At 42.5% G+C, this 21518-nt stretch overlaps 1 protein-coding gene across 1 annotated transcript in view; it reads right to left on the reverse strand.

The window, feature by feature from the left end:
* The window catches only part of Grin3a (glutamate ionotropic receptor NMDA type subunit 3A), a 174330-nt gene extending 159562 nt beyond the window's left edge, over positions 1-14768 (reverse strand). Inside the window, exon 1 of the mRNA XM_004656974.3 lies at positions 13887-14768. Coding sequence (XP_004657031.2) covers positions 13887-14591 — 705 coding nt within the window. The 5' untranslated portion in view covers positions 14592-14768. The remainder of the gene's footprint in view (positions 1-13886) is intronic.
* Between the last annotated feature and the right edge of the window lie 6750 nt (positions 14769-21518).

Below are 21518 nucleotides of genomic sequence, written 5' to 3' on the forward strand. Positions count from 1 at the left end.
CAGCGGACATCCCCAGCTCAAGTAGCTACAAGTATAGTAGGGAAAACCGGCCTTGACAGCGTGCAAAGTCTAATTAATTGAAGAGTTATCTACTGTTTCATATGAAGAATGATCTTAAACAATAGGCTGAGATAATTTAATCATGCAATAAATCATTGAAAGTCAAAGTTTATAGCCATTAAAAATAGAAAATATTAATGACATAGGAAGATATTTACAACGTAAGGATAATTAAAAGGAAATTTTATAAAACAGCATGACCCGATTTTATAACACACACACACATGTCTATGTCATTGGTAGATTTATGGGTGATTTTCATTTTGTTTCTGGCAGTTTATACATTTTAGACTTATCCACCATGAATATCATTTCAGCAGGAAGAAATAAATATATAAACTAAATAACAGCTTCACATGATAAAGTATCTGTCTCTTTTGTTACATTAAGTGATTCAGTGCCAAAGTGATAGAAAATAATACAGTTACTACAAACATTACCAACATACACTTACACAGTTACTAAGTCTTTCTTATTTTTCTCCCAACCCCTGTGGATGCACATGTTGAGATATCTTACTTTATGGTTTATAGCTGCAATTATAAATTTGCCGGCAGAGCAGCTGAAGTTGCTGTCTCCTCGGTAGAAGGCAGACAGAGGTCTTCCCTCTGATGGATTAACCCCAACTTTTTACAGTCAAAAGAACAGGGAAGAAACAGTAGCTTGGAATCCTTGCCTGTTCTATGAGGTTGGAGTTAGGCCGCTTCTGATTTTAAATATGTTGGGAACCACTAGATGGCGCTGTGTGCCCGCAACCAGGTGAGCAGAGACTGGATTCATTTGGGCATGGATGGGCCATTACATTCCGGGTAAACTTAAAGCATTTCTTTTTGTTTGTTTATTTCTTTGAGAACGACAGAGAGAGAGAGAGAGAGAGAGAGAGAGAGAGAGAGAGAGAGAGAGAGAGAGAGAGAGAGAGAGAGAGAGAGAGGGAGGGAGGGAGGGAGGGAGGGAGGGAGGGAGGGAGGGAGGGAGAGAGAGACAGAGACAGAGACAGACAATGGACGCGCCAGCGCTTCCAGCCACTGCAAACGAACTCCAGACACGTGCGCCCCCTTGTTTATCTGGCTAACGTGGGTCCTGTGGAATCGAGCCTCGAACCGGGGTCCTTAGGCTTCACAAGCAAGCGCTAACCGCTAAGCCATCTCTCCAGCCCAAAGCATTTCTTTATGTATTTGGCTCAATGTGTGATGATACTCAGGTCCTCCTATAGCACCAGTACAATGGCCTTTGTGTATCTTGGACTGCCCACAGACTTGCTTCTGTGAATGTACTGTGTATGAACTCAGAGGGTTTGATGCCATCGGCACTTAAGAGGTCTTCAATACAAAATACATCAGCCGACTGCAGGTAGTTTGTGTAGCCAGGAAAGAACTTAGCACTGTGGGGCTGGAGATATGGCTTAGCATTTAAAGTGTTTGCCTGCAAAGCCAATGGACCCAGGTTCGATACCCCAGGACCCATATAAGCACAAGGTGGAACACGCATCTGCAATTTGTTTGCAGCTGCTGGAGACCCTGGCACACCTCTATTCTCTCTTCCCCCCCCCTCTCTCAAATAAATGAATACAATATAAAAAATTTAGAAAAGAAAGAACTTGGTGCTATGTCTCTATCATGGAAGTTCAGTTAATAACCACTCCTAGCTGAAAGGAGGTCATTCCTGAATGTGTCACTGAAAGACACAGAGGAGCTGATGTTTGGACTGTGCAGATTCAGTCACTTACAGAACCCTGAAATACAAAATCAGACTCAAAATAAATGGGAAATTTTCACACTTTAATACCATCAACTCACAATTACCAAGCTTCAATAGTCATGCCAACTCCACATTTTCAGATAAAATATATTACAGAAGTCACCTTTTTTTTTTTTTTGTCCTCTTCCTCAGCCAATCCCAATTTGATTAGTGGGAGAACCTTCCAGCTGATTGGACAAACATCTAACCAGAAACAGCTTATGGGAGGAATGGGTTTATTTCTGGCTCACAACACCCAGAGGAGCACCATCAGTGGCAGAATAAGCCGGCTCCCTTTCATGGATACAGACAGAGAGACACTCCCAGCAGCCAGCACCACAAAACCCCAGAGCTCCTACTGCTCACTGCACACCGCAGGGCTGGGCTCCAAGATCCACACCCAGGAACACGCTCCCTGTAGCAAGGGTCTGTCTTCTAGTGGCTCAAGCAGGGAGTTTAATCAAAATACCTCAGTCTGTGGGCCCATACATCCACCACGCTTCCTTAACTGTGAAAATACATAAGAATATTTCTCAGGGTTAGTTTTAGGCACACATGGGTATTTATGCTTGTACCTTACTTTTGTAATCAGAAAAAAAGATTGTATTCAAAAAGGGCTCTCAAATTTGTGCACATCAAACACTTTTGATATTTTCAACACCCAAGACGAAATGATTTTGCTATATGGATATTCTTTTCTATATGTGTTAGCATACTTTATACAAACAATCCCTTAAACTTTGGGTTGACATATGCCATATTTTAATATAGATAAAGCCTTCATGGGAAAGAAGAAACTTCTGAACTTTTAATCCATGCTAAATTAATCTCTGCCCTTTCTAACAACAAAAATAAAAATCTAGAACCATGGTGTGTTTTAGAAGACAGGAATCCATACTTGATCTGTTAATTTTTTTTTCAAGCTCCAAAATTTATAAACTGAGATAAAAAATGCCTCCCTGTGGTGAGGTAGGTCAGACCACCTTGTATATTTTTTTTATCTCTATTTTTGTCTCCTTCTGTATGTGTATTTTGACGTGTATTAATTCACCAATGTTGCTGTAATAAGTTACCAGAAAGCTAAAGTCTTAAAATAACATTTTATTCTTTTATTACTTATATCTGTAGGTCTTACACTGGAATCATTTCACTGGCTTAAAGTCATGATACTGACAGGATGATAACCTTTCTGGAGAGAGTGAGGGAAAACCTGCTCCTTTGTGTTTGCAGTTTCCATTGGCTGCAAGCATTCCTTGGCTTATGGTCCCTTTCCCCACCCTTCAAGTGGACCACCCAAGTTTTTTCTTCTTTAACTGCATCCTCATATTCTGGCTTCTTCTGCATTATCCTTACAAGGAAACTTGTGATTCCACAAAAACAGATAACCTCTCCACTTCATGAAACTTAACAAAGTCACATCTTCAAAGTCCTTTCTGCCATGGAAGGTAACATATTCACAGTTTCTGAGAATTTGGATGTGAAGATTTTTGGAAGACCATTATTCAGCCTAACATGGGAACAACAAGCCAATTCTGGGTTGGAGAGATGGCTTAGTGGTTAGGATTCTTGCCCATGAAGCCTAAATACCCAGGTTTGAATCTCCAGGTCCCACATAAGCCAGATGCACAAGGTGGCACATGCATCTGGGGCTCGTTTGCAGTGGCTAGAGGCCCTGGTGTGCCTGTTGCCAATTTTCTCTCTCTGTTTCAAATAAAAAATAAGTTAATCATAACTTTTTTTTTTTTTTAAAAGCTTATTCCTTTTCTACTTCCAGTTCACTGTCACTTCCCTTATTGGTCCAGATGGAAGCAGGTAGATATTAAGATTTAGAATTAAAAAATGCCACACAAACCTGACATCCAAGCCATGCATGTTGAAAACAATTTTACTCAATCTTTTTCTAAAGAGCTATTACTGAGCATTTACATATTTGCTGGAAAGGAAAAGGTACCATTTCCCTTCTACTACCCTTCACTTTCATTACTCAGAACCTTGATGAGAAGCTAAGGTAGTAGTTAAGGAAAGGTGTGCTGAGTTTTTCACTAATACCACATAACGCATTACAGTTCATTCTTCACCATTGTTTTAACTGCTCCAGAGATGCAAACACATTGAAGTAGCAGTTAGCTAAAACTAGACCTGAGACTTTACTTCATTTATAGCTAACTCTAAAATATGCCTTCATTGTGGGCACACATCATATTTGATTGTGGGTAGAGGAAAACACTTAGTAGGGTTTCAAAACAGTAAATATCTTTGTTTTTGTCTTGTGTTACAACAGAAGGGTGTTATAAGCCTAGTTACATACATACTGAAAGCATACATGGAGGTTTCCTGAAGAACAGCTACCATACAACAGTAAGAGCCACTATCATCACCTTCATCATCACTGGGCCATGCTGTGATCTAAGCACTGATTTTAGTACATTGCATGCAATGCAGTCTCGCTATAAGCTTATGAAATATTCATATTTTATTGTTCAAGAAATCAAAACATAGAAATAAATAACAGGCAGTAATCTAGGAAGCCGTAGAGCTTAGGTTGAAATATAGCTGTGAATGTTCTCTCTTTTCTCTTCCTTTTCTTTTTCTTGAGACAGGGTTTCACTTTGTCATTTTTGACTAGCCTTGAACTTATCACAATCCTCCTGCCTCAGCCTACAAAGAGCAGAATTCCAGAATTTTTTTCTTTTCTTAAACTTTTATTGACAACCTCTATACATATAGGTAATATACCAGGATCATCATAATCCCCGCCCACCACTCTTCCCTTCCTACCGAATCTCTTCTTCATTTCAAGTAGTTCCTCTTTTATTTTGATATCATCATGTTTTTCCTTTCCTATTATGCAAGCTGAAATCTGTTTTCATACTGAAGCACAAAAATCATGATGAGGAAGTATGAAAGTAACTTGTCTTTTTTCCCTTGTTCTTAATTATATAGGATATGCAATTTAGAAAGACAGAAGCATGAGAGGGGATATTCTCTATTTGTAATTACAATTCACATTTTTATAAATGAAGTTTCAGAGTACATTTTTCAGAAATAAGGTCAGACTTTTCATAAATTTTTATATTTTTTTCTCTCCATGTCAAGAGTATATTCTCATTTCATATGATGGAAGAATATCCCATGCAGTCCACAGTAGTCTATGTTTCAACTAATTAAAATCTTATTGTTAAAAAACCAGAGTTTGATGTGTGTTTAATAACCAGAGTTGGACACGGGCATGCCTGTCCCTTTTGCCCTTGCCTTCAGGATGCAGTCACTGCTCCAGTTTGTTCTTTGGTTGTAGGCCAATGAATATGCCAAATCTAGATGGAGTTGAAAATCTTTTTTTCTTCCTGAGCTCTTCTCACACCCTAAAAAGCTCTTTCTACTTCTCTGTATGTGTATCATTGTTCTCTCCAGACTCTTGGGAGGATAATAGAAACACACGTACAAGGAAGCCTTGAAAAACCCAAATACTATTAAAATATACATGATGGAAATTGTCATAGATTAATGCTCCAAATGAGCAAAGTGATGTACACTTCAGCCAGGCTTGAAAGAAGTCTTCTCTCCATTGTAGGACAGTCCCGACCAATCAGATGCCAGTGTTTCAGAGAGTTTCCTTCTGTGGACATCATACTAGCCCAGTCAGGGGTCATCCTGCTCCCTCAGTACAGAAGATCGACCACACTGACAACCTCCCTTGCAGGTGCATGGATCATGCACACAACATCTGAGAACTTGGAAGCGGTGTCAGGATGAGGGAAGGGGAAAAAACAGTCTTAATCATGTTTATTTTTTCCCACTACTTTTTTGTCTCTCCCACCATCCCATAAAGGAAATTTCAGAAAGACAGTTGGATATTTTTAATATTTCTCTTAGTTTTCTATTCATGCATCCATTACAAAGCAAATGGCCATGCTCAGAGACACTCTCTTTGTTGTCAGCTTTATAAACTCAGCTGCACCTTGCTTGTGTTATACTTTTCTTTGCATGTAGTGGTGACCAGAGTACACTGGAGAAAAGGCAAGGGGATTTCTCATTGCTATACTGAGTGGTGCTGCGAGAGACAGAGAGAGAGACAGAGAGAGAGAGAGACAGAGAGAGAGAGAGAGAGAGAGAGAGAGAGAGAGAGAGAGAGAGAGAGCGCACAAGCACAATGCCTTGCTGTGAGAGCCCCACATAGTTGCCCACGGCAATGGCACTTAAAGTAACTGGTTTGAGGACTGGAGAGATGGCTTAGCGGTTAAGCGCTTGCCTGTGAAGCCTAAGGACCCTGGTTCAAGGCTCGATTCCCCAGGACCCACGTTAGCCAGATGCACAAGAGGGCGCACGCATCTGGAGTTGGTTTGCAGTGGCTGGAGGCCCTGGCGCACCCGTTCTCTCTATCTGCCTCTTTCTCTCTATGTCACTTTCAAATAAATAAATAAAAATAAACAACAACAAAAAAAGTAACTGGTTTGCTATAATTGTTATCAGCCATTAGGAAATGAGAAGCTTGTGCCAGCTTGAACCAACACCCTGATTTCTTCATCAGGAAAAATTTGCTGTGAAAGAATGTTAGATGAGTCAAGTACTATACAAGGTGGAATATTTGGCAGGACAGGGGTGAGATTGGGTTAGACTGTTATCTGTAGTCTCATGAATGATAAATCTGCCTATTGTGGTGGTTTGAATAGATGGACCCCAATATATTCAGTTTTTTATTGTTTGTAGTTTGCATCTGCAGCCACCTGGATGGAGGCAGTGTCCCTGGGTGGATCATAAGGTGTGGTGGTGGGTTTCAGGTTTCATTCTAAAGATATGCAAAGTGCTTAGCTGGAGTTCTTGAAGTGTGCTGTGGAGTTTGGCTTTTAGGGTTATGCTTCACTCTCTCTACTTGGTCCTGTGAAGGCAGGCCAGCTTCTTCTGCCATTTATGGAACTTCCCCTGGATCTGTAGGCTTCAATAAATATCCCTTCCTCCATAACTGTGCCTGGTCTGGAAGTTCATCTCAGTGAACCTGAAGCTGTATGCTACACTATAGAGAAAAAAGTTGTGGGGACTAGGGAGGTGACTCAGTGTATAAAGTGCTCAACACACAGGCATAACTAAGCTGGGGTCTGCAGAACCCATGTAAAGATGTAGATGCAGTGTTAGAGTAGTTCCAGCATGTCTGTGGCTGAGAAAGGAGGCAGAGACAAACTAATCATGAGGAGCTCAATGGCCAGCTATCCTGGAAAATACAGTGGTAGACAATGAGCAACCCTAATTCAACAAGATGGAAGCCCTGAAGTTGTCTTCAGACCTCCACATGTGTGTCAGCATTCACACACTTGGACACACCTGCACTCATATCATACATACACACCAATAAAAAATTATGGTGAATGTGAAGATCCCAGATTTCCTAAATCATAGGCTCTGGCTGGTAAATCCCAGTGTCAGAATGGGGTTACCTTCTACAGTAAGCTGTTGGTCAGGGAGGGCTATGATATCCCCAAAACAATGAAGACCATTGCCAAAGCATTTAGTGACCTGCCAGAACTAAATGGTAAGACCCTATTGATAAAGAAACCACTGGCTGTGGTCACAGGACATCAAGAGATCATGTTGGAACTGAGAAGGAAGTCAGTTCCCTGATGGGTATTTATCACAGCGCTAGAAAGTGCTGCTGAGGAATAAACAGCAAGAACAAACAGGGGATCCTTCAAGATGCAAAATCAACCAGCCGGGCAAAATGTGCACACCTGTGCAATAGTGGCACCAAGGCTATGGAGGTAATCAACTGTTCTCTGACTGAATATAAGGCCCACTCAATGTGAGGGACTTCATACCTAGTACTGAGAACCAAGTTAGAATCCTATGGACAGGAAAGTCATTTATACTAGAAAGACACTTCCTCTATTCTTTGGCTAAGAAGAGAGGGTATGCCTATCAAAATGTCTTTTAAGGGCCAGAGAGATGGCTCAGCAGTTAAGGCACTTGCCTCAAAGCCAAATGACTTGGGTTCAGTTCCCCAGTATCCATGTAAAGCCAGATGCACAAAATGGCGATGCATCTGGAATTTATCTGCAGGTGTTTGCATGCCCATTCTCTTTGTTTCTCTTCTTGTTATCTCTCTCTGCTTGCAAATATTTTTTATTTTTTATTTTTATTTTTATTTATTTATTTATTTTTTTTTGGTGTTTTCGAGGTAGGGTCTTTACTCTAGCCCAGGCTGCCCTGGAATTCACTATGTAGTCTCAGAGTGGCCTTGAACTCATGGCAACCCTCCTACTTTGCCTCCCAAATGCTGGGATTAAAGGTGTGCACCACCACACCTGGCATAAATCGTCCTTTAAATGATTATGCTTATCCCCTTTAATCCATGCTGCTCTCATTCATGGTTGGAGAATTTGCTTTGTATAGATGGAAATGAATACCAGGGAGAACCAAAATCCATCAGACAAGAAAAGAAAGTTGACTGCCTAGCATGATATGAGTCATCTCTATCATATCTGCCTGGGCTCAGGAGCTATTACAGAGAAAGTGGTGATTTAACCACAAGTACTGCTCTTACTGCTAGCCTGAGAACCTCCTGGAGGGAGATGGTCACTGAGGTGACTAAAAACTCATTAAAGCAGATATCGGAGAATACAGAAAACTTAACACTAAATAAAGGAGATTTATAACACATCTTCCAGGGTATAGGGAATGTTGCAGAGGAGAAGGCAGAAAGATTGTAAAAGTCATAGGGTAGGAAGGGGTATCCTGAGACACTGTTTCCTTCCATCCACAGAAATTAACTGGTGCATTTATGACCCCACAATGTATACCAATAATCCCATTTAGGAATATCATCAAGGGAATGGAGGCAGAGGAGGGGGAATATAAGAGTAGATAATTCAATGGGAATATGACCAATCTGCAGTATGTTCATACTGTAAAGTTCATATAATAAAACCATATGGCATTATGGGAATATGTCTTCTTTTCCTGCACTTATCATCCTGCTCTTTCATAATAAACTGTTTACATATACACACAAAATTAATTTCCAAAACACTTTGTGTATATCATATTTCATAGTTCTATAGCAGTGTCTAACGTTCTAGATACTAGGTTAGGTGTGGCATAGATAATAATTGCTGTTGATATGGAAATAGACATGTCTTTTTTCTCCAGGTAAAAGTTACTTATGAATCTTATACTTTTCATTGCGTTTGCCTTGAAAAATTAACATAAAAGTGAAATATGAAGCTGAAGAGTTTGCTCAGTGGCTAAGGCAAAGCTTTAACCTACAAAGCCTAAGGACCCAGGTTTGCTTCCACAGTACCTACATAAAGCCGGACACACAGGGTGGCACATATGTCTAGAGTTTCTTTGCAGTAGCTACGGGCCTTGGCATGCCCATTCTCTCTCTCTCATAAATATATACACAATATATTTTTTTTAAAAGGTGGGATAGGAGCCGGGCATGGTTGTGCATGCCTTTAATCTCAGCACTTGGGAGGCAGAGGCAGGAGAATTGCTGTGACTTTGAGACCAACCTGAGACTACATAGTGAATTCTAGGTCAGCCTGTGCTAGATTGAGACCCTACCTCAAAAAAAAAAAAAATAAATAAATAAAATAAAGGTGGGATAGGTAGAAAGATGGAATTCTTTTGACTAACGATGAATCAGGCAAATTAAGCCCTGCTGACATTTTTTTTGTTTGAGACAGGGTCTCTCTCTATAGTCTGAACTGGTCTTGACCTATCTTGCTTCATCCTCTTGAGTTCTGGGATTACAGCCGTGCATCACAGCTCCCTGTGTAACACTTGCTGCTTCTTATCAGATCATTGACCAACACTGGTCTCACATTTTGCAAACATGATACACATCCAAAGTACTTTTCACTTTCCCAATTGATTTACAATACTACTCAGCACGAAAAGAAACATTTTGTTTTGATGGATAAGAATAGATGCTCAGAGAGAGTACACTTGCCAAATATTACTATGGCCAATAAGAAATAGAGGCAGGTTAGAAATCTTTTGACCATTATCTCATACTTTAAATTACAATGTGCTCCTTTGTACTATGTCACTGGAATTTGATTGAGGTGTTCTTGAAATAAAACTCACTAGCACAAAATCCATGGTGTCTTCTGTAATATCAGGAGATAAAAGCATCAGATCCTGAGGTTGGTATTCAGATAGTGATAGCAATCATAAATTAACTCTGTGACATGATAGTCAAGTAAAATCAAGAGAAAATATTTTCTTTATAGACAAGATGATGGTACCAATATAAACACAAAAAAGTGTGGGTGAAACTAATTACCCAGTAAATAGTGTCTGCTAGTCTCTTCTACATTTCTTTTTTTTTTTAAGAGAAATAAATAATGTAAACAAATTATTGCATTAAGAAATATCTTTCAAATTAATCCCAGGTCTCTGTTCCTCAAGATGGACTGGAAAAGATCACCACTAGGAAAAATTTTGCATCACTTGACATTTAATTTGAAATCATTATTTATCTTCAAGTCTGCAATAATTAGGTGGTATTATCAGCCACTCATGAATTACAGAAAAATTCTTTCCTTTAGAATAAAGACAGTGTCATGCCTAGAGTAAGTTAAAGAAATCAACATAGTTGAGAGCAGAACTTTTAAAAAGAAGTTTCTGCCAGGTGTGGTGGCACACACCTTTAATCCCAGCACTTTGGTGGCAGAGGTAGGAGGATTGCCAAGAGTTGGAGGTCACCCTGAGGCTACACAGTGAATTCCAGGTCAATCTGAGCACACAAATCATATAGTGGTATATTCTGTCCCCAGTACAATGCAAGAGTACCAGTTGAATTCCAACATATTCATTCCTTAGTACTTAGTTCTATGTGATCATGAAATAAACATATACTAATTAACACATATGGCTCATGAGACAAGCAAACCTGTGGTTGGTACATTAAACGAGAGTTGGAAACAGCAGTGCAGTCACATTTGAATTACATGGGTGTGGGCCTAAGGCAGGTATATTACTTCATTAACTTTGGTTAATGAAAATCAATATAGCATTAACATGAGATATACAACAGATAAATTTTTAGGATTTAACACTGAAGAAACTGCACAAAACCCCTGAAGGAAAATACAGTATGGGAAGGGAAGAGAAAGAAAGGAAGAGCTTCTGGAACCTACTGTAACTTACATTAAATGGAATTTGGTTCATATGCAGCATCGTTACTTGAAGGTCACAGAAATAGAACTGAGAATGAAGTGACCTTATAAATAAAATAGGTTGGCCTTAAGTGAGGAATTGAAGGTGATGAAGTCAGAATATTTTGGATGGAAATGGGCTTTGATCTGTCCCATATGATATGAAGCTTTCACTGAATGGTGATACTATACATATGTTCTCTAAAAGTGAGTATTGACTAACCTGCTTTGATGGATTTCCCTGCAAGGAGGAAGTTCATCTTTTCTCAGCTGATGATCTACCCTATGTATTTATGTTTTGGATCAGCAGTATATTGAAATTAGTATTATGCTTTTCTCAGGCTTTTGATCAACTAATTGGTATCTCCTGTCACTCAAGAGCTGTGGCATGATGTTACCAAACCAAGACTTATTAAACTTTCGTATGAGACAATATCAGCATCTCAAGTAAATGAGAGGACAGCCATTGCTCTTCCCACTTGAGAAGCAATTCTGATTTGTTCAACTAAGCAACACAATCCTATTGTGTTTGTTTTTTTTATGTCCACTTTCTTCTAGAATTCCTTGTTCAGGCACTGTCATCAACAAATGAGGTCACTGTACAGTAGACTCCAAAGACAGTGGCCAAATTAAGTCAATTTCATTTAATGCATAAAATGATTTTGACATCCTTTCGTCTTTAGAAGGTTTACAGAAAACATTTCAATGTATTAGAGATAGGTCCATTTTTCAGGAGAAGGAAGAGGAAGACCAGTTATTAAGTTTTTGAAGGTAGATTCTACTCATATCCTAAAATTGCATATTATAGCTACTTGATATTGAGCAGGACATTTTAATATAACATATTATAAGAATGGCATTTAAATGGCATGCTAAAAGTATGGTAAGTCAAGTCAGATGTGTTTGAAATTAAAATACAGAGGAAGATGAAAGAGAATCTCCTCACCCAGACAAGCTTGATGTCATGTATAACAATCTTTCCTATCAAATTGTGTACCATCAAAATAACAGCACTGACAGAGATTCACAACACAGGAGTCAATGAGTTTGGCCAAGGAGTTTATGACCAGCTTGTAAGCCCTGTCCCTGGAGGACTTTATTCCCCGAATGGCCTTAAAGCTGTGAAGTTTACTGATTCTACACATTGCTTCATTTTTTCCCATCCTCTTGCACTGTGCCGTAAACCACACATATCCATCAAGGAGCTCAGACAATTTCCTTCTTTAAAAGGAGCACTAATTTTGGGAGAAAAGTCTTGTACCAATCTGCAAATGGGAAGGCGTCTGGAGATGGTGACTGCTATTGGCAACTTCTGAAGGATGAGGTAATAAAGGAGCAATGATGAGAGGCCAGCAGTGCTGAGCCCTGTATTTCATTAGGTCTTGTCATGCATATATATTTTAATAACAATGAACTCTGTGATGCCATTTCACGTTTATAACACTTTAGCCACTGGCAGCATCGTGCTCTTGTGTTTCCCGTGTCATCTCATTTGGTGCCTACAGCCTTTCAGATACACGTGACAGAAATACTTCAGGTAAGAGTTAATTAGCCTTCACTCTACAGACCAAATCTTTATAGCTTATCAATAAACAGGACTCTTCTGGTCACTGCTGAAAATAGTTTGTACTTGCCCTTCCTAAGATTAAAATGAAAGATTCATTTCTTTTTTCTAGCAAAAGAAATCTTTAGTATTACCTTGGTATCTTAGGCAGAGATTCTATCAGTGTCTAAAATCTATCAAACTTTTCACCTTTTCACTTGTACATTGACCCTCTTCATTTTATGTTTAATTTTGGCATGTATGCATGTATGTATGTATGCATGCATGCATATATATATATGTGGAGAGAAAGAGAGAGAGAGAGAGAGAGAGAGAGAGAGAGAGAGAGAGAGAGAGAGAAAATGTAGAATTCAACATCACTGAGTGCCTGGACTCTTACCAGTCCAATGTTCATGTTCATCGTACCTCAGAACCTTCCTCAGTTTATCCATCTTTAAAATGGGGCCAGTGCCTATTATCTATTGCTTTCATGATTATTTTGTACAAGTTACACAAATTGATATTTTATAAGTAAAAAATAAAAGTAGTCTATAAAATGCGTAAAACTTCCATCTCTAAAAGGATGCAGTCTTTTCCTTGAGTATGTATCTCCTCATTGTTGCTTGTCAATATTAAGTCACTAGATCTGCCCCCTCATTCATTTATTCTTTAATAATGAGAGCAGAAATGAACTGAACACAGCAATTGCATACGAGCCTCTGAGCCCATGTCACATAGAAGAAAGGGAGGGACAAAAACAACCCTCAAACGAGTCTCCTATCCTTTCTAACTCTTGCCAATACCCACCACGATTATCCACCCGTGTCTACCTATGGCTTCAGTACTAGTTGCAAACTATTTACTGACTCAGAGGAATCCAGAGGGGTTTGCTTACCCACTTACACCATCCCCAGGGCCCAGCTTCCCCTCCCCGCCCAGCCCACCCAGCTAAATCAAAGGAGCAGATGTTGCTCCCCGCCCCCACCAAGGTGCCCCATTCCCATTCCTTGCCCTAGTCTCTGGGCTTTCGATCTCTCCATGATTCTGAATGAACAGCGACCTTTTACCTGTCTGGCATCCATTAGATTTCTCCCAGGTTGTTAAAACATGATCCCCTCCCCCCACATGTTCTTCTCACTTTCTCCCTTCCCTCAGCAACTCCCCACTTTGCATTTTATCTACATTTGCGCTTAAAATGTTTTATGTCTTAATTTTATGTTTTATTACTTAATTCCCCCAACCTACCACTATGCAGATCGTCCAGCCCTTAACTATTCTCAAAGTTGCAACGGCCCAAGTCTCTCCAAGCTTCACTCAGCCCCTTCTCCTCCCCCTACCCCGGTGGTCGCGACTTCCAGCAGCGCTTCACACTCCTCAAGCCCGACTCCTCTCACCTGACTCTCCCGCGGAAACTCGTGGCGCACGATGCTGATGACTGGGATGTGCAGGACTGAGCTGACCAAGTCGAGCTCCATCATTTCGCCCTGGCTCTGGGGGAAGGCCAACAACGCCGAAACCCCTTGCACCACCACGGTGTGGCACACACTCTGCAGAAAGGAGAACGGGTCACTGCTCCAGGGCGAGCTGGGAGAGGAAAAAGGCAAGAGGGGCAGATCGCCGAGGCCCGCCTCGATGGCCATCACGACTTCCAAAGACAGGTTGTAGGGCAGCAGCCCTTCCACGCGGTTCAGGTTGTCCACAGCGAAGAGGAGAGCGTCACGCGGCCACAGGGTCTCGGCCCCGGCCCCGGAGCTCTCCTTGGGCTTCCGAGAGCCAGGTGGACCACGGCCACGTAGAGTGCTTCCCAACCAGCGTGCGCCCTGCGAGGGCGCCGGGGGCCGCCAAGTCCCAGCCTCGGGCTCATCCCGCTGAGCATCGGGCCGGCTGCGGTCCAGGGCACGGCTGGTGGCGCGCGGGGCCGTGGTCCAGGGTTGCAAGTGCACCGCGCCCACCCTCACCGCGTGTCCGATGCGTTTGAGGATCTGGCAGGGTTGCGGGTGCGAGGAGGAGCCGGGCACCCCGGCCAGTACCAGTGCGCAGGGCGGCGGCAGCAGCAGACAGACCCTGCTCAGCAACCACCACAAACTCAGTCTCCTCATTACTGAGACCCGCAGGGAGAAAGCGCGCCCCGGCTGGCTCCTCGGCTGCCGCCGCCTGAGGTCGCCGCCGCCCGAGGTCTTGGCCTTCCAATCCCGGCGCGTGGCTTTTGCTAAACGCGTCGGAGCGGTCCCAGGCTCACGAGAGGTCTCGGGGCCATCCGAGTTGGAGCCTAGCGCGCGCCCCGCGATCTCGGCTGCAGCGCCCGGCTTCCTCCTCTTGGCATCGTCCGGGCGAGCGCGGCGGGCGCGCGGGCCAGCGCCGGTCACCCGCGGCTCGGTCGCCCGTTCCCGGCCCGCCCCATCTGCAGGGCACTGCGTCGAGCCCCGCGAGAAGCCACCGGACTTCCAAGGGGGGTGGGGGGGGAGAACAGCGGTGACTGGGAAGCGACGCGGTCCCTTCAGACGGATTCTTCCTCCCTTTCCGCTCTCACTTTAGCTAACTGAGGTCGCTAGGAGAGGGCGGTCACGCGTGGGGTGCGCAAGAGAAGCCGCCCGACCCGCCTTCCTCCCCATTCTGCCGCCCCCTCTCCGGCTCCCCCAGCGCTGGCTGCATTTTCCTCCTTCTCTCGCTACTTCCTCTCTTCCTTTCTTTGCCGGTGTTCTTTCGCCCCGGCACCGCCGCCGCCGCTTCTTCGGAGGAGCGACACCGCTGGCCGGCCAAGGGCGGTTCTGCTCCGAGCGCCAAAGTTCTCCCCGCCTCGGCCGGCGCCTCCCAGCCGCTGAGCCCTGGCGCCAGCCGGTCGCTTGGCTGCGCTAAACGCCCACTGATGGCGAGCGTCGCGGGTGGCACCTCCCGAGCCCCTGGAAAGCCCGCCCCGCGCGCAAGCCGCGACTCTCCCTACTTACAGAATTCCCTGAGACCCAGGAGCTCAAAGACCCGAGTCGCACAGAATTCTGAATTCCTAGTCGGTCCCGAGGGATCTGAAATCCAGTGGCTTACCCAATCACCGGCATAGGCTGAAACACGAAGGGCAGTTCTAAAGGTTCCCCTAGCTAAAGGCAGCAAAACTAGTGGTATTTGCATATCGCATCCCCTCCGTTTTGTCATCCGGAACTTTGTTTTTAACAAGCCCTTGTTTTTACGTTCTTGGAATCAAAGTGAATTTCAAAGCAACTATTTGTGCAAGAAATTAAAGTGACTAAAATAATACTTTCATTGTGTGAAGAAAGCCTTGGCCAGTGGCTCCTAGTGTCGACCAAGAGGCCGCAGATGGCCCTTTCTAGCAGGCTATTTCATTTACACGGTGCTGTACAATGAGGTCATGGGGGCCTGTGGCCTAATCTCTTCCATGGTTTGAATAATCTGGTATTGGAAAGGAAGAGTTAAGGGTAGGCTTGTGGGTTCCACACACACAGTAGATTAGCTTTATGTCACAGCGTCATTTACAAGCACGTGGTAGCAAACACTGGGGGTCAGCAATTCTGAATGCAACACCACTTCAGGAGAAACATGACCTTGGCAATTTATTTCACCTGACCTTGCCCTGCCTTTGTATCTGCTACACTGTTATGCAAACACGGCCGGCTTCTAGCTCTAGAGGATTGTTTTGATTCACGAGCTGAAGTTTCCATCAGGCTTTAAATCTTTGGGATGAAGAAACTCAAGCTAAATAAAAAATATCCCAAGAAGCTTGCAAAGTGATGGCTGCTTCCTAAGCACAAAATAGTTTTCGCAAGATGTAGTGCTATGGAAATAAGGACTGCTATGAAGGAAGATTGAAAATTACAGCAGGGGCCAAATCAGGAGGCCAAGCCCCTCCCCCACCTGAGGCCTGAGAGATCCTATAATGAGTGGGAGAAACAGTCTTCTGCTTTGCCAGCCACCCCCACCAGTTTCAAAGGATTCCTCTGTTTGAGATGTGAGTAAGACGTGTGTAGTAGACTGGAGACCAATGGTTCGATAGGAAGGTGTGTTGGTGTTTGAGAATTTGCACATTGGAGAGAATGTCATTCCTGGTTATGACCGTGGCTCAACGTGCCTGGTCTTGAGAACTTGACTTTACACGTGTGCTCACAGAGAATTCCATAGAAAAATGGAGAGTAGTTTGATATGATTGTGAATGATCTTCTGGATACAGTATGTGTATTAAGCCTCTCACAGGTCCACTGCGACCTTGAGAGAAAGGTTGTTTGAGTCTTTCACAGCATAACAGATGAACTTTAGATCTGTGAGTCCAGCACTGCTCCTGCTCCTAACGAAACACCAGTTGGATCTTGTTATGCGGAGCCGGCAGGAGGAAGACGGGCTCCCCCTTTTGTGTTTCCTTCTACTTCTTTCCTGGGTCTCCCTTTCTTTGTCATTCCAGTCTAAGCATCTCTGACCTGACTCTTCTCCTCCCTTACTTCTTCCCCGTTCCTATTTCCTTTTCTTCTCTTCCTTTTTTTTTTTTGTACTTCAAAGGTTATAATTTTCAAAGCTCTAAAACTCAGCCATCAATTCAACAATCAATTACTAAGCCCTACTATGTGACAGGTGATCATAGCTCTATCTTGAAGCTAGAATAGAGGCCAGTTACCAGAAACTAAGCCTTTTCTCCCTTCCCAAATTATCATAGTCAATTTCATAACAAAGGGCTAACATTGAACTTAAATGTTAGTGAGAGAGACTGAGGACAAAACTTGCCATTATGTATGTTACAAGGTGTGTGTGTGTGTGTTTGTGCTCAGTAAGAAACTAAAAGAATGAAGAGGAAATAGCAAGAAAAGGATGAGTTGTAATATGTGATAGAAAAGACAGGGGCAATGAAGATGCAAAGGGAAATGAGGGAATGACTTGTATGAATACACATGACAAGAATTGCCAAGTGGAGGACATGACCAGTAAACAGGTCCTGAGGAATATTAGGAATGGTGAGGGGTCCAGAGTGGCGAGAGCAAAATGATCTAGGGCAATAATGGTGGCTGAGAGAGCAGAGAGGTGATGAGACAGTGACAGACCACTCAAGCCAAAGATCAGCTTTGGCTTCGTTCCTGACGGGGTGACAGGTAAGAGTGGAAAGCAGTAGCTATGAGAGTTTGCAGTGATGCACATAAGCATTAACGTTCTGGCCACGTCATAACAAGGGTGGTTATTCCCATTCTAAGGATTGGGAAATCAACTTTGGGAGATGCTGAGTTACTGCACAGTTACACAGTGAGTGGCAGTGTGTTTTCAGCATACTAAGTCCATCCCAGCTGCTTTGTCTGTAGCAAGATTCAGACAAATTTTAAAATTGGCTCACCCAGAAAGGATGACACTTTGTTTATTTTCTGATTCAAGATGAGCACTACTGAACTAAGAGCCCATGTTGCAGTCAAACAAATAATAACAAACCCAGAGGCTCAGTTTAAAATGTGGGCTGTGCATATCTGTGCTTTCCATCCCAGTGAAGGCTGGAGTACGAATGGTAGCGACCCAGAAAAGGCTCCAGTGAAGATGCTGTGGGGGACGAGAGCTGGATCCTCTTCTCAGCTCTATTTCCCCGTGGACCTTTACTTTCCCAGGGCTTGGGCTTCCTCCTCTCTACACTAGCTGCGGTGACAGCTCTTGACAGTGTGGAAATGATATTACATGGACTCCTGGAAACCTTGTGTCATGGAATTGAGAGGTTTCTTGGCATGTATTTATCATGGTTTGGGGAGACTATCCATTTTTCCTTCTGTACCCTGAAAAATGTTGAGTTGTATCTTATCTAATTTATTTTTAAAATAAATGTCAGGGGGCTGGAAAGATTGCTTAGTGGTAAAGGTGCTTGTCTGAAAAGCCAAAGGACCCAGGTTCAGCTAACCAGGACCCACATAAGCCAGATACACAAGGGGGTGCACATATCTGGAGTTCATTTGCAGTGGCTGGAGGCCCTAGCTTGCCCTTTCTCTCTCTCCCTGCCTATTTCTATATCCTTCTCTCAAATAAATAAATAAAAATAAAATATTTAAAAAATAATGTAAAGGTTAGTAACTGGCTTATCCTTACTTATATGTTTGCCTTTTGCATAATAGTAACTATGTAAGTTGTATATAGGGCTGGGCACTTAGGCAGGAGCATTTCTGGCATATGTGAGAAGCCATGGGAAGTGGCCAGAGCAAAATGACCTAGAGCAGTGAGAGTTGTGACAAGTCAGGGAAGAGAGGTGATGAGAAGGTTTCAGACATTATGAGCCAATGATGGACTTTAGTTTCTGTTCTAAGTGGGAGGAGAGGCAATGGTGGAAACCATGAGGTTAGCTGTGAGGCAATTGCAGGAGACAGCATTTCTGCTAAATCATAAAAATTATCTCTTTTTTTAAAAAAATTATTTACTTATTTGCTAGACAGAGGCACAATGAGAGAGAACAAGTGAGCCAGGGCCTCTAGACACTGCAAACAAACTCCAGATGCTTGTGCTATCTTGTGCATCTGGCTTTTGTGAGTACTAGGGAATCAAACCCTGGTCGTTAGTCTTTACCAGCAAGCACCTTAACTGTTAAGCTATCTCTCCATCCTAACAATTATCTCTAAAGAATGTGAAATAGACTTTGGGAAATGCTGAGATATATCGCAGTTCACACCCAGGGACAGTTGGCTTCAGCATTCTAAGTTCATTCCTGCTGAATTGTTGGTAGTAAGAGTCAATTTTTAGTGTTTAGATGGAAACCTGTGCTTATCCTTAGCCAATAAACTTTATCTTCATTGACAGTGACCCTGTTTCTTCTTCTTCTTCTTTTTTTTTTTTAATAAGAATCTTTCTGGATAAAACCAGGAAACAAAATAAACAAACAAACAAAAACTAGAGCTTGTAGAGAATCTAGGGTAGCAGAATTTGAGGATGAATGAATCTATAAGTGGGATTAATTTAAAAGAACAATCTCTGAGGGCTATCTACTAGGAGCCTAATTACTCTTTTCTTTTTCCCCCATTTGACAAAAAAGAGCCTATGTTGATTTCATACCTTGTATCATCATCCTCATTTTGGCAACAATCATCTACCTTGAAATGTAATTGACTTTTATTATTATGGGAAAATCAGACCATCATACATAACATAAACTATGATATCATATTCATTACAAAATTATTAACCTGTTAAGAATTTTAGAGGCAGGTAGGGAAGGGAAAGAATGAGTTCATTACATGTTACAAAGGATTGAGGGCTATGGGAGACTTTAAAAAAAGATGTTCAGAAGATGTGTAACAATTGCTATTATTATTATTTTTTGTTTGTGTTTTGAGGTAGGGTGTCATTCTAGCCCAGGCTGACTTGGAATTCACTATGTAGTCTCAGGGTGGCCATGAACTCATGGCCATCTTCCTACTTCTGCCTCTTGAGTGCTGGATTTAAAGGCATGCATTACCATGCTTGATGAATTATTAAGTAATCATTATTTTAGAGCTTTTATCTTGAGTGACTTCTGCAGGCTGGATCATCCCATAGAGGACTCAAGCAGAATCTTGTTAAAGGAGGTTGGGTCAGCCTGTGTGAGAAGCTGGGAATAGGAGAGAAGGAAGATTAAACACTAAAGAAATGGTGTGCAGCAAGGAAACAAACCTGAAACATATGTAGTTGAAAATGTTGCGGGGGGGGGGGGTGGTAGGGGGGATGGGTAGGGAGTGTGGAATTGCCCTTATATTGGAGAAGTTAAAAGTAAATGTCTTCTATTTTGCAACACATGATCATCTAAAACCAGGCCACCAGATTCAGTCAAGGGCTTTAGCTATCTGTAAGTTAAGGTGTGCCAATAGTTGTTTGCTTTCTGCTGTGGGGAAGAACATTGTGGAGTCCTCATTCTAGATGTAGCCAGGGGGAGTGAGTGATCATTTGTGACAAGTGCTTGGCCTTTTCAATATTCACCAGAATTACTGGCTGAGTGTTTGGGTTGCATTTCCTTCCCTAACCGCCGCCACCGGAAACTCAAGTAGGGCTTGGGGAGGCTAACTCTGGCACTGTCTCTCCTCCTCTCCCTCTCTTTTGCAAGAATCATTCCATTCAGTGCTTATCTAAATGACTTATAGAATAAAACTTGGCCCATCCCATAGTGTGACATTTTTTGAAAGGATTTTTTTCATGCCCAGTTTGCATCACTAGTTTTATAATTGCTGCCAAAAATTCAAAGAAACAAACAAACAGAAACATTGGGACATCTCTCAAAACCATTCACTTTCATGGATCTTGTGTTTTGCACCTTAAACGAAAAACATTTTGTTTAATAAAAATGGATTTTAGGGCTGGAGAGGTGGCTTAGCGGTTAGCGCTTACCTGTGAAGCCTATGGACCCCGGTTCGAGGCTCAATTCTCCAGGACCCATGTTAGCCAGATGCACAAGGGGGCGCATGCGTCTGGAGTTCGGTTTGCAATAGCTGGAGGCCCTCGCGTGCCCATCCTCTCTCTCTATCTGCCTCTTTCTCTCTCTCTGTAGCTCTCAAATAAGTACAAATAAACAACAACAAAAATTTAAAAAAAAATGGATTTTATTTCTCCAGAAATTTTAGGGAAGGATTTCAGAAACTGTTCAAGAATTATGAAGTCAGGGCTGGAGAGATGGCTTAGTGGTTAAGGCCCTTGTCTGCAAAGCCCAAGGACCCAGGTTCAATTCTCCAGTACCCATCTAAGCCAGATGCACAAGGTGGCACATACATTTTGAATTTGTTTGTAGTGGCTACAGGCCTTGGTGCACCCCTTTTCTGTCTCTCTATTTGTCACTTTCATATAGATATATTTGAAATGAAGTCTCCACTAGTTTGGCACTTTTATCTTGGGTGACCTTTTTATGCCAGATGCTTTGCAGATGTCATTCTCTAATTCTATGAATTGAGTATTGTTTTTATTTTATAGATGATGAAATCAAGGGTTGATGAGTCATTTGCAAAGAATTGGGATATAAATGCAACTTCCCTCAATTTGTGTTCTTTTCATCTCCACATCCCGCCTGAGTGGAGACATGCAGTCCTGGCTGACTGCAGAACCTACCCCTC

This window comes from Jaculus jaculus, chromosome 1 (assembly GCF_020740685.1).
Source record: "Jaculus jaculus isolate mJacJac1 chromosome 1, mJacJac1.mat.Y.cur, whole genome shotgun sequence".
Taxonomy (NCBI): Eukaryota; Metazoa; Chordata; class Mammalia; order Rodentia; family Dipodidae; genus Jaculus; species Jaculus jaculus.